The sequence below is a fragment of the Pogoniulus pusillus genome, chromosome 19, assembly GCF_015220805.1.
Source record: "Pogoniulus pusillus isolate bPogPus1 chromosome 19, bPogPus1.pri, whole genome shotgun sequence".
In the NCBI taxonomy this organism is placed as follows: Eukaryota; Metazoa; Chordata; class Aves; order Piciformes; family Lybiidae; genus Pogoniulus; species Pogoniulus pusillus.
The window spans coordinates 23,473,980-23,487,492 of record NC_087282.1 but is presented as its reverse complement, the minus strand read 5'-3'; the positions used below and the strand labels follow the sequence as shown (position 1 = coordinate 23,487,492).

Below are 13,513 nucleotides of genomic sequence, written 5' to 3'. Positions count from 1 at the left end.
CCAGGCATGGCGACTCCACCACCCCCCTGGGCAGCCTGTGCCCATCCCTGACCACTCTTGCACCAAAGACATTTTTTCCTCATCTCCAACCCAACCCTCCCTTGGCACAATTTCAGGCCAAACTGCCTTGAGCAACTCTACCTCATGCTTTGCCTCTCACTGCCAACGAGCCCAAAGTGGCAACTGGCTTGACACTGACCACAGCACAGCGCAGGGAAAACAGCTGCCTGCTGCTTCTCCAGGCAGCAGATCACACCACACACACACCACACACAGAGCACAGCACTGCTGAGCAGCCCCAGCCCCAGCAGAGGCGCTGGGTGAGGAGGAAGGCAGCTCCGTACCCGTTTGATGCAGCGCAGGTGGGACTCGGGAACCCCATGCACAAGGCTCTCTGCTGCAGAAGGTCCCTTGCTGCCCTCAGCCCCAGAGCTCTCCAGCAGCATCTCACGGACAGAGGGAGGGTTCAGGTCCACGTGGAAGTCAGCTGAAATCTTGCAGTTATTTTTCAGGTCAAACAATGCCAAGCTTAGGAAGAAAGGCTCAACCTGGGAATTGGGGTGAAGAGGTATCACAGAATCATAGCATAGACTCAAGCAGGCTGGCAGAGAGCTCCAGGCTCAGCCAGCCCAACCTAGCACCCAGCCCTGCCCAACCAACCAGACCATGGCACTCAGTGCCCCAGCCAGGTTTGGCTGCAACACCTCCAGCCACGGCCACTCCACCACCTCCCTGGGCAGCCCATTCCAGTGCCAATCACTCTCTCTGACAACAACTTCCTAACAACATCCAGCCTAGACCTGCCCTGGCACAGCTTCAGGCTGTGTCCCCTTCTTCTGCTGCTGCTGGCTGCCTGGCAGCAGAGCCCAACCCCACCTGGCTACAGCCTCCCTGCAGGCAGCTGCAGGCAGCAATGAGCTCTGCCCTGAGCCTCCTCTGCTGCAGGCTGCACCCCCCCAGCTCCCTCAGCCTCTCCTCACAGGGCTCTGCTCCAGGCCCCTCCCCAGCCTTGCTGCCCTTCTCCAAACACCTTCCAGCACCTCAACATCTCTCTGCAATGGAGGAGCCCAGAGCTGGACACAGCACTCCAGGGGTGGCCTGAGCAGTGCTGAGCACAGGGGCACAAGAACCTCCCTTGTCCTGCTGCCCACACTGCTCCTCAGCCAGCCCAGGATGCCATTGGCTCTGCTGCCCACCTGTGCACACTGCTGCCTCCTCTGCAGCTCCTCTCTGCCAGCACCCCCAGCTCCCTCTCTGCCTGCCTGCTCTCAGCCACTCTGGCTCCAGCCTGTAGTGCTGCTTGGGCCAAAGTGCAGAACCCTGCACTTGGCCTTGTTCAGTCTCATCCCATTGGCCTCTGCCCACCCATCCAGCCTGGCCAGGTCCCTCTGCAGGGCTCTGCTACCCTCCAACAGCTCCACAGCTGCTCCTAGCTTGGTGCCATCTGCAAAAAGCACAATACCAAGGCAGACAAATCCTGCAGTGACCCTGGCCCAGCAGCTGCTGCCTGCCTGCATCCCATTGGAGCTCATGGCAAAATATCACAGACTCACAGAACGGTTGGGATTGGAAGGATGCTCCAAAGCTCACCCAGTGAACCCCCTTGCAGTAAAAGCAGGTCGCTCAGAGCCTCACCTTGAATATCTCCACAGATGGGACCTTCACCACTCTCATGGTGCAGAACTTGCTCCTAACATCCCAATCTAAATCTGCTCTTCTCTCCTTTCAAACCACTGCCCCTCATCCTATCATCCCAGGCCTTTGCAAGCAGTCCCTCTGCAGCCTTCTCATTGGCTTCCTTCAGCTACTGGCAGGCTGCTCTGAGGTCTCCCTGGAGCCTTCTCTTCTCCAGGCTGAGCAACCCCAGCTCCCTCAGCCTGTCCTCATAGGAGAGGTTTTAACCACCCAGATTAATCTGCCTAGGGTTTTTCTTGGCAGTGAGGAGGAAGAAGGCAAAGCAGGACCCATGTGAGCCCCCCTTACGTTGGTAGGCTCTGCCCTGTCGCTGAGCTGAGCGAGGAGGCTGAGGGAGAGGTCCTGGCAGCACACCATGAAGCGCCTGCTGCTCTTCTCCTCAAAGGGCTTCACGTCGGGCTCCATCCCGGAGAAGTCCAGCCTCTGCAGAGCAAACACAGGACTCTGGCCTCATGAAGGAGGGAAAGGAGGCCCTGTTCAAGGATCACCTCACAGCCAATGCCCTCTTTATGGAACTGATCTTGCTGTGAAGGGGTGGGATAAGCTCAGAGGGGCTCACGCAGGAGCGGCAGTCGGCGGCGTGACACAAATGCATTGGACACGTGGGTCTGTGGGGATGCAGCAGGGTCTACTGATCTGCTTTGGAGGGCACTGAAAGCTCAGCCTCAGTATGCTTTCAGTTGCTCCTTGCTTTGCTGTCACCCTGGAGGGCTTCCCAAACACCATTCGGAGCTCGGGGGAGAAAGTGGACCAGAAGGTGGCGCTAGGAAAGGATCTTCCACCTCGAAGCTTGGTTTAAGAGGTGGTGCCCGTGTCTGAAACAGAGCAGGGCACAGAGTCTCCATGCCTGCTCTGCCAGCTGACCTCGCTGAGCCACATGCTGTGGGGATCAGCAACAACACCCCCCACTGGAAGGCATGCCCAGTGCACAGCAACAGCCAGTGCAGTTAGGGACAGCAAGGACTGTCTGCAAGCTGGCTGGGAAATCCAACCAGCCTTGATCACAATCACCTCCTTCCTAAGCCACAGCACCCACGCCTGGTCTGTGCCTCAGCATCTGCCCTCCTCAGAGAGCAGATGGATCACAGAACATAGAATTGGGTTGGTTGGAAAAGCCCTCTGAGATCATCCAGTCCAACCAGCAACCCTACACCACCATGGCCATCAAACCATGGCCCTAAATGCCATGGCCACAGGTTGCTGGAACACCTCCAGGGATGGGGAATCCACCACCTCCCTGGGCAGCCTGTGCCAATCCCTGACCACTCTTGCAGCAGAGGCATTTTTCCTTATCTCCAACCTAATCTACCCTGGCAAAATTCCAGGCCATTGCCTCTCCTTCTGTCATCTGATCCTAGGGAGCAGAACCCAACCCCCAGGTCCCTGCAGCCTCCTCTCAAGGAGCTGTAGAAAGCAATGAGGTCTGCCCTGTACAGGTGACCAAAATACCATCAGCCAGGTAAGGACCCTCAGCCTTCACCACACCAATCACACTGGACGCTAGAGACCCGAGCCAGGAAAGACCTGCAGTGACCCCTAAACTCCATCACTGACCCCTAAACACCAGCAGTGACCCCTAAATACTGGCAGTGACTCCTATACACCAGCAGTGGCCCCTATACACCAGCAGTGGCCCCTATACACCAGCAGTGACCCTTAAACACCAGCAGTGACTCCTATACACCAGCAGTGACCCCTAAACACCTGCAGTGACCCCTAAACATCATCAGTGACCCCTAAACACCTGCAGTGAACCCCAAACACCAGCAGTGACCCCCAAACACCAGCAGTGGCCCCTATACACCAGCAGTGAACCCTAAACACCAGCAGTGAACCCTAAACACCTGCAGTGACTCCTAAACACCTGCAGTGACCCCTAAACACCAGCAGTGACTCTTTACACCAGCACTGACCCCTAAACATCAGCAGTGACCCCTAAACACCTGCAGTGACTCCTGAACACCAGCACTGACCCCTAAACACCAGCAGTGAACCCTAAACACCTGCAGTGACTCTTTACACCAGCACTGACCCCTAAACATCAGCAGTGAACCCTAAACACCAGCAGAGACCCCTAAATACTGGCAGTGACTCCTATACACCAGCAGTGACCCCTAAACACCAGCAGTGAACCCTAAACACCTGCAGTGACTCTTTACACCAGCACTGACCCCTAAACATCAGCAGTGAACCCTAAACACCAGCAGAGACCCCTAAATACTGGCAGTGACTCCTATACACCAGCAGTGACCCCTAAACACCAGCAGTGACTCCTGAACACCAGCATTGACCCCTAAACACCTGCAGTGAACCCTAAACACCAGCACTGACCCCTAAACACCTGCAGTGACTCTTTACACCAGCACTGACCCCTATACACCAGCAGTGAACCCTAAACACCAGCAGAGACCCCTAAATACTGGCAGTGACTCCTATACACCAGCAGTGACCCCTAAATACCAGCAGTGACCCCTAAACACCTGCAGTGACCCCTAAATACTGGCAGTGACCCCTATACACCAGCAGTGACCCCTAAATACCAGCAGTGACCCCTAAATACCAGCAGTGACCCCTAAATACTGGCAGTGACTCCTATACACCAGCAGTGACCCCTAAATACCAGCAGTGACCCCTAAATACTGGCAGTGACTCCTATACACCAGCAGTGACTCCTAAACACCTGCAGTGACCCCTAAACATCATCAGTGACCCCTAAACACCTGCAGTGACCCCCAAACACCTGCAGTGACCCCCAAACACCAGCAGTGGCCATTTGGCACAGTCCTGTTTGATCTCCCTGCTCAGCTCCCGCAGAGACCTGCATGCCAGACTCTGGGTGCTGCTCTCTCCTAACCAGGCAGTTTCAGCCAACCAGGCTGCCACTGCTCATCTGATCCTGGGAAACTCTTCCCACTGTTGCCTCTCCTTTCTCTGGCAGTGGACAGCCCAGCACAGGGGTATGTTCCTGCTCCACTCTGCTTACCAGCAGGCAGAGCAGGGTGCACAAGCACACACCAGCACTGACTGGGGCAGAGAGTCTCAGTGCCTACTGTGCCACTAGATCTGACTGACCCACAGCAGAGAGAAGAGCTCTGGGTGGAGAGGGAGGGCAGTGGAGTCAGCCTGGTGATTTGCTGAGGTGAGCTCTTAGATGCTCCACACTGAGTAATATTTCCCTTTGTATTATCTGGCTAGGATATAGGAAAATTCTCAGAGCTGCTCATTCAACCCCCTCCAAGAGATAGCTTCCTGGCTGCTTATCTTCTTCCTGCTGAAGAGCTGAAAGCAAAGCTCCTGTGCACATTAGACCTTTCAGAGACTAATTACATTGCCTTGTCAAACCAGAAAGTTCTGCCCCAGAGGTGTGAACAAGCCAAAGCTTGCCAGAAAGAGAAGCAGAGGCTCTGAACTCACTTGGAAGGGCTCTCTAAAAGTGTGCTAAGGGATTGCAGCTGCTTGCACTGAACTCCCACGCCTGGACCTTGGCAAAGGGCTCAGCAGAGACATGAAAGCTGAGAAGAAGAGGCAGTAGTCAGTGCAGGCCTGCTCCAGTGCATGAGAGCAGCAAGGAGGGGTTGTCGCAGCACCACAGAATCACTGAGGCTGGAGGGGACCTCTGAGATCATCAGGTCCAGCCTGTGACCTACCAGCACCACAGCAGCTAAGCCATGCACCAAGTGCCACAGCCAAGCTGCTCTGGAACACCTCTGGGCATGGCGACTCCACCACGCCCCTGGGCAGTCCATCCCAGTGCCCAATCACCCTTACTGTGAGGAAGTGCTTCCTAACATCCATCCTGACCCTCCCCTGGCACAGCTCCAGACCATGCCCTCTTGTCCTGGCACAAGCTGCCTGGGGGTAGAGCCTGACCCCACCTGACTACAGCTTCCCTTCGGGTAGCAGTAGAGAGTGCTGAGGTCCCCCTGAGCCTCCTCTTCTGCAGGCTAACCCAGCCCAGCTCCCACAGCCTCCCCCCTGCAGCCCTCCCCAGTCTCATCACTCTCCTCTGGCCCTGCTCCAGCCCCATAAGATCTCTTGCAGTGAGAGCCCAGAGCTGCACACAGTGCCCCAGGTGAGGCCTGCCCAGTGCCAGCACAGGGCAGAATGGCAGCCCTGGTGCTGCTGCTGCCCACACTGCTTCTGAGACAGGCCAAGATGCCAATGGCCTTTTGTGTTTGAATGCTCCCTGCAGCTGAAAACTCCCTGAGTCTGAGTCCCTGCAAAGCCCTCTCATGGTCTTCAACACCACTGCTCCCTGCTCCAGAAAGGCTGAGCCCATGCAGCAGGTCCTTGCTGTACCACTTGACTGCTCCTGCAGACAGGAGACTTCCCAGAGGCCCTGGCGATAGCCTCAAAATCAAACAAGATCAAGAAGCATCACAGAGAAAGAAGCCTGCAAAGCTGGAGGGAGCTATGAGTGGAGCTGCTCTAAGTCCTGCCTCTGTTTCCCTCCTGAGTAGGGACAACTTGCTCAGCCCTCACTGCTGTTCTCCAGTCCATGGAACATCACACTGCAGGTGAACACTGTGGCCATGCAAGGGAACAGGGCAGGCAGCACAGCAAGGGAGCTCTTCCAGAGAGCAAAACCTCAGACTTAGAATAGAACAGGCTGGCAGAGAGCTCCAGGCTCAGGCAGCCCAACCTAGCACCCAGCCCTGCCCAACCAACCAGACCATGGCACTCAGTGCCCCAGCCAGGCTTGGCTTCAACACCTCCAGCCACGGCCACTCCACCACCTCCCTGGGCAGCCCATTCCAGTGCCAATCACTCTCTCTGACAACAACTTCCTCCTCACAGCCAGCCCAGACCTGCCCTGGCACAGCTTCAGGCTGTGTGCCCTTCTTCTGCTGCTGGCTGCCTGGCAGCAGAGCCCAACCCCACCTGGCTACAGCCTCCCTGCAGGCAGCTGCAGGCAGCAATCAGCTCTGCCCTCAGCCTCCTCTGCTGCAGGCTGCACCCCCCCAGCTCCCTCAGCCTCTCCTCACAGGGCTCTGCTCCAGGCCCCTCCCCAGCCTTGCTGCCCTTCTCCAAACACCTTCCAGCACCTCAGCATCTCTCTGCAATGGAGGAGCCCAGAGCTGGACACAGCACTGCAGGGGTGGCCTGAGCAGTGCTGAGCACAGGGGCACAAGAACCTCCCTTGTCCTGCTGCCCACACTGCTCCTCAGCCAGCCCAGGATGCCATTGGCTCTGCTGCCCACCTGGGCACTGCTGCCTCCTCTGCAGCTCCTCTCTGCCAGCACCCCCAGCTCCCTCTCTGCCTGCCTGCTCTCAGCCACTCTGGCCCCAGCCTGTAGTGCTGCTTGGGGTTGCTGTGGCCGAAGTGCAGAACCCTGCCCTTGGCCTTGTTCAGTCTCATCCCCTTGGCCTCTGCCCACCCATCCAGCCTGGCCAGGTCCCTCTGCAGGGCTCTGCTGCCCTCCAACAGCTCCACAGCTGCTCCTAGCTTGGTGCCTGTGCTAGTTTGAAGCAAGCTAGAATGTTTTGGTAAAAGAAGTAGATAACAGACAGTGAAATGAAAAACAATTGTGTCTCTTCTCTCACAGTCACGCTGAGAAGAAGAAGTAAAACTTTCTCCATTTTGTCTCTCATTCTGCCTTTGCCTTCAGACCTGGTCACATCTCATTAACCCTGCTCCCACTAACCTTGCTCCCTAACCTCTTGGCTGCACCTCTCTTCTTCCTGAGAACTGGGGTAAGGTTGAGAGGGCAAGGGGAGGTGTTGGGGTGGTTTGAGAGCCCCTCCTGGGGACTCAGGTTTCTGGGAGGGGAGTTGTGTTTCTGTATTGTTTATCCTTTGTATGTTTCTGTATATAACTGTATATATTGTAAATAGCTGCCTGTATATTTGCTGCTTGTAAATGAATAGCTTCATTTATATAGTCTGGAGTCCCTTCTGAGTTAGCTGGGGCAAAGACAAAGTGTGGGGGCATCACAGTGCCATCTGCACACTCACTGATGCTGGACTCAATCCCCTGCTCCAGATCATCACTAAAGACATTGAACAGGACTGTGCCCAGCACTGATCCCTGGGGCACACCACCAGTGCCAGCTGCCAGCTGGATGTGGCACCATTCACCACCACTCTCTGGGCCCTGCCCTCCAGCCAGTTCTTGACCCATAGCAGAGTGACTCTGCCCAAGCCAGGAGCTGCAGCTCTGCCAGGAGCTGCTTGTGCCAGAGGATGCCAAAGGCTGTGCTGCAGTCCAGGCAGACTCCATCCACACCTGCCCCACACTCACCAGGCAGGAGCCTGATCACAGAAGGAGCTCAGGTTGGTCAGGCAGGACCTGCCCTTGCTAAGCCCCTGCTGGCTGAGGCTGAGCCCTTGGCCATCATGCTGCTAAGTGTCTATGTTCTGAATTCCTTTGGTGTCTGAGCTAGAGGTCAGCTCCAACAGGCACAGCAAGCACAGGGATGCTTACCTGGACTTCTGGGTCGAAAGAGAAGAGGTTCTGTCTGCCATCATTCCTGCTCAGTTTGTTCAGCTGATCTGTTTCTCTTCCATACTAGGACAAAGGAAAGCAGGGCTGTGAGTGCTTGGCCACACAGAGGTGGACTCTGCTTAGTGGCAAAGGATGGATGCAAAGTGAAACAAATGCTTTTCAGCTTCCCTTTGTGACACACGAAAGGATGCAGCCCCTAAGTCTCCTCCATGAGGCAGGGAGATGGGAGAGGCTCCAGCAGCACTTGGTGCCTGCCCAGCTGCCCCAGTGCTGCAGACACACAGAACGTGGGGGGGAAAAAGTCCCTTTTACAGAGGTGCTGGAGAGGAGTAGCCATGGTCACAGAACCACAGAATGCTGGGGTTGGAGGGCATCTCCAGAGCACCTAGACCAACCCCTCTGCTAGAGCAGGGCCACCCAGAGCAGGTTGCAGAGGACCACATGCAGCTGGGCTTTGAAAGTCTCCAGAGAAGGAGCCTCCAGAACCTCTCTGGGCAGCCTGCTCCAGGACTCCAGCTCCCTCATGCCAGAGAAGTTTGCCCACATGTTCAGATGGAACCTCCTGGGTTCCAGCTTGTGTCAACTGCTCCTTGTGCTACCCTTGGGCACCACTGAGAAGAGCCCAGCCTCATCCTCTTGACCCCCACCCTTTAGATACTTACAAACACTCACCAGATGTCCTCCCAGGCTGCAATTCTCCAAGCTAACCAGCCCCAGGGCTCTCAGCCTCTCCCCAAAAGAGAGGCTGTGAGGATGCTGAGGGGACTGCAGGCCCTCCACTGGGCTCTCTCCAGGAATTCCCTGTCCCTCTTGAGCCAGGAAGCCCAGAACTGGACACTGTACTCCAGCTGTGGCCTCACCAGGGCAGAGCAGAGGGACAGGAGAACCTCCCTTGCCCTGCTGGCCACACTCTTCTCAACACAGCCCAGCAGCCCATTGTTAGCCATGAGGGCACATGGGTGGCTCCTGGTGAGCCTGCTGTCCACCTGCACTCTCAGGTTCTCTTCCACAGAGCAGCTCCCCAGCTAGCCCTCAGCTGTGCTGGAGCAGGCAGCTGCTGGGAGCAGGCAGCTGCTGGGAGCAGGCTCTCTGCCAGCCCAATACCTTCATCAGCTCCGGGTGCATGCTCCTCTCCAGGCTCTCCAGGATGTTCTCTGACTTCCCCTGCGCGCTCGACTCATCCTCTGCAAGGACACAAAACACAGAGCCTCAAAACAACTGCTGGAAGGCAGCAAAGGGGGAAAGGACCTGGGGGGCCTCGTGGGTGGGAGGTTGGCCATGAGCCAGCAATGTGCTCTGGTGGCCAGGAGGGCCAGTGCCATTCTGGGATGGATTAGAAGGGCTGTAGTTAGTAGATCCAGAGCCATTCTCCTGCCCCTCTACTCTGCCCTGGTGAGGACACATCTGGAGTGCTGTGTCCAGTTCTGGGCCCCCCAGTTCAAGAAGGACCTCAGGGAATTGCTTGAGAGAGTCCAGAGCAGAGCCACAGAGATGATGAAGGGAATGGAATGAGCAGAGCCTGAGGGAGCTGGGGCTTGGAGATTGGACAGGAGGAGCCTGAGGGGTGACCTCATTCATGTTGATAAGGCAGGGTGAGTGCCAGGAGGCTGCAGCCAGGCTCTGCTGGGGGATGCCCAATGCCAGGACAAGAGGCAATGGTGAAGCTGAGGCATAGGAAGTGCCATGGAAACATGAGGAGGAATTTTTCCCTGTGAGGGTGCCAGAAGCCTGGCACAGGCTGCCCAGGGGGGTTGTGGAGTCTCCCTCTCTGGAGATACTCAAACCCAACCTGGATGTGCTCCTGAGTGATCTGCAATAGGTGACTCTGCTCTGGCAGGGGTTGGACTGGCTGAGCCTTGGAGGTCCCCTCCAGCCCCTGCCATTCTGTGACTCTGTGTGAGCTGCAGGAGCACAACTCTGCCAGAAAGCATCCTGCAGGATTTGCTTACAACAGCCCCAAAACAGCCTGGGGAGGCTTTTCCACTCAAGAGGAAGCTTTTTCCACACCAGAGTGTAGCCCACAGCCTGCCAGGGCTGTCCAAAACACAGCCCCAACAAAAAGCTGGTTTTCCAGGAGTCTGGCAACTCTGCCACGGAGTTCCCAGCCAGAGGAAGAGCCATGTTTCCCTCCACTCTTATCCTTCAGAGCAGTGGATACACTACCCTGAGCTGTTTGGCACCCCAGGGTGTGCAGGCCAGCAGGAGAAGCCTGCCCTTGGGCAGGGGAAGGGCGAGGGCAGCCGCTGCACCCGGAGCTCACCTTGCGCGGATTCCACAGTCTCCTTCTTCTCCTGTGCCAAAGTCTCAGCGTTGCTCTGGATGATCTTTCTCAGAGTTATCAGCCACTCCTCCATCTCCTGCTCGGTCTCAGCAGCCAGGTAGTGACTGTACTTGTCTATGGTCTTCAGCTCGAAGGCGTAGCGGCGCATCTTGGGGCACTGCGCGACACAGACACAACCATCTGGGCACAGCCCCGCGCAGGACCTGCCACAGGGCTCCTCTCTGGGCAAGCACAGAAGCAGCATGGGGTCACCCAGGCTGGAAGGGGCCTCCAAAGCTCCTCCAGTCCAAGCCCCTGCACTCAGCAGGGACATCCTCCACTAGAGCAGGCTGCCCACAGCCCTGTCCAGCCTCACCAGCAGGGGGGGAGCCTCAACCACCTCCCTGAGCAACCTGCTGCAGTGTGCAGAGCTTGTTCCTAACATCCAACCTAAACTCATCTCCTCTCCTGTCAAACCACTGCCCTCATCCCGTGCCTGCAGGCCTCTGGGAACAGTCCCTCTGCAGCCTTCTTGCAGCCCCCTTCAGGTACTAGAAGGCTGCTCTGAGGTCTGCCTGGAGCCTTCTCTTCTCCAGGCTGAGCAACCCCAGCTCACTCAGCCTACCCCCACAGCAGAGCAGCTTCAGCCCCCTGATGATCTTTGTGGCCTCCTCTGGACCCACTCCATCAAACATGGCCTCCCACAGAGCCTTCAGGGCTGCCCAGTCCCCTGGCACAGCAATGTGCCCTTGTGGCCAAGAACGGCAGTGGGGCCCTGAGGTGCCTTATGAAAAGTGTGGCCAGCAGGTCAAGGGAGGTTCTCCTCCCCCCTACTCTGCCCTGGTGAGACCACATCTGGAACTTGTGGGCTCCCCAGTTCAAGAAGGAGGGGGAAGTGCTGGGGAGAGTCCAGTGGAGGCTGTCAGGATGATGAAGGGACTGGAACATCTGTGTGATGAGGAAAGGCTGAGAGCCCTGGGGTGGGTTAGCCTGGGGAAGACTGAGAGAAGATCTTACTAATGTTTACATACATCTGAGGAGTGGGTGTCAAGAAACAGGGGCCAGACTCTGCTCAGTGGTGTCCTGTGATAGGACAAGGAGCAATGGACACAAACTGGAAGCCAGGAGGTGCCACCTCAACATGAGGAGAAACTTCTTTGGTGTGAGAGTGCTGGAGCCCTGGAGCAGGCTGCCCAGAGAGGTTGTGGAGTCTCCATCCCTGGAGACTTTCAAGCCCCACCTGGATGTGATCCTGTGTGATCTGTCCTGGGTGGCCCTGCTCTGGCAGGGCACTGGACTTGATCTCCAGAGGTCCCTTCCAACCCCTCCCATTCTGTGATGTTATGATTCCATGGTTGGCAGCTACTCTGAAGGTGGAAGAAAGCCAGACTGAAGCACAGACTCCACACTGAGGAGCAGGAGCAAGCTCCTTCTTCTGCTGTCAGACCTTCAGTATTTACCCAGAGAAGCCAGGAGCTGATTTGTTGGTCACAGTAAGTAATGTTGTACTCAGAACACTTACAGGCATCTGTCAGAAACTGGTCTGAACTTGTGCCAGGGCAGAGTTATGTTGGAGCTGAGGCAAAATGTCTTTGGTGCCAGAGTGGTCAGGGATGGGCAGAGGCTGCCCAGGGAGGTGGTGGAGTCCCCATGGCTGGAGGTGTTCCAGCAACCTGTGGCCATGGCACTTGGGGCCATGGTTTGGTGGCCCTGGTGGGGCTGGGTTGAGGGTTGGACTGGATGGTCTGAGAAGGTTTTTCCAGCCCAAGCAGTTCTATATTCTGTGATCTATCTGCTCCCTGAGGAGGGCAGATGCTGAGGCACAGAGCAGGCTCTTTGGGCCATGGTTTAGTGCCCATGCTGGTGTTGGGCTGAGGGTTGGGCTGGATGATCCGGGAGGGCTTTTCCTATTCCATGACTCTAAGACTCAATAAGCTCAAAAGCAGTGGCTCAGTGTCCCACTTCTGAGCTCAGCTGGCCTTCAGACAGCAGTTTGCAAACAGAAGCCAAGGCAAAGCCGAGGCAGCCGTGGAAGCACAACCTGTGCCTGCCTGGGCACCTGCCCTGCTGCGTGCCCTGTGCTCAGAATGAGACACGAAAGGCACAGCTCTGCCTCAGCCACGGCAGGCAAACCACTGCAGCAATCTAAGCCCCCCTCTACCAGCCCCACCACACTTGATGCTCTGAGCTTCTCAGACAGCAACTGCAGAGGGTCCAGCAGCAACCCAGTGCTGCACTTCACCCACAGCGTAAGAAAGCCAGCCCAGGTCTGAGCCCTGTACAAACACCACCTCCTAGAACCTTCCAAGCCCTTTGCAGATCCTAAGTCCCAAAGGGCTGCACATCCATGTGGACTTATCACACAATCATAGACTCAGGCAGGCTGGCAGAGAGCTCCAAGTTCAGCCAGCCCAGCCTAGCATCCAGCCCTGCCCAACCAACCAGACCATGGCACTCAGTGCCCCAGCCAGGCTTGGCTGCAACACCTCCAGCCACGGCCACTCCACCACCTCCCTGGGCAGCCCATTCCAATGCCAATCACTCTCTCTGACAACAACTTCCTAACAACATCCAGCCTGGACCTGCCCTGGCACAGCTCCAGGCTGTGTCCCCTCCTTCTGTCCCTGGCTGCCTGGCAGCAGAGCCCAACCCCACCTGGCTACAGCCTCCCTGCAGGCAGCTGCAGGCAGCAATCAGCTCTGCCCTGAGCCTCCTCTGCTGCAGGCTGCACCCCCCCAGCTCCCTCAGCCTCTCCTCACAGGGCTGTGCTCCAGGCCCCTCCCCAGCCTTGCTGCCCTGCTCTCAACACCTTCCAGCACCTCAGCATCTCTCTGCAATGGAGGAGCCCAGAGCTGGACACAGCACTGCAGGGGTGGCCTGAGCAGTGCTGAGCACAGGGGCACAAGAACCTCCCTTGTCCTGCTGCCCACACTGCTCCTCAGCCAGCCCAGGATGCCATTGGCTCTGCTGCCCACCTGGGCACTGCTGCCTCCTCTGCAGCTCCTCTCTGCCAGCACCCCCAGCTCCCTCTCTGCCTGGCTGCTCTCAGCCACTCTGGTCCCAGCCTGTAGTGCTGCTTGGGGTTGTTGTCGGCCAAGTGTAGAACCCTGCAC

At 57.0% G+C, this 13,513-nt stretch overlaps 1 protein-coding gene across 1 annotated transcript in view; it reads right to left on the bottom strand.

Annotated features, from left to right (window-relative positions):
- The window catches only part of DOCK11 (dedicator of cytokinesis 11), a 149,304-nt gene that overhangs the window by 91,390 nt on the left and 44,401 nt on the right, over positions 1–13,513 (bottom strand). Inside the window, 5 exon segments of the mRNA XM_064159646.1 lie at positions 345–548; positions 1,984–2,118; positions 8,120–8,203; positions 9,245–9,324; positions 10,401–10,578. Of these exon segments, the coding sequence (XP_064015716.1) occupies positions 345–548; positions 1,984–2,118; positions 8,120–8,203; positions 9,245–9,324; positions 10,401–10,578 (681 nt within the window).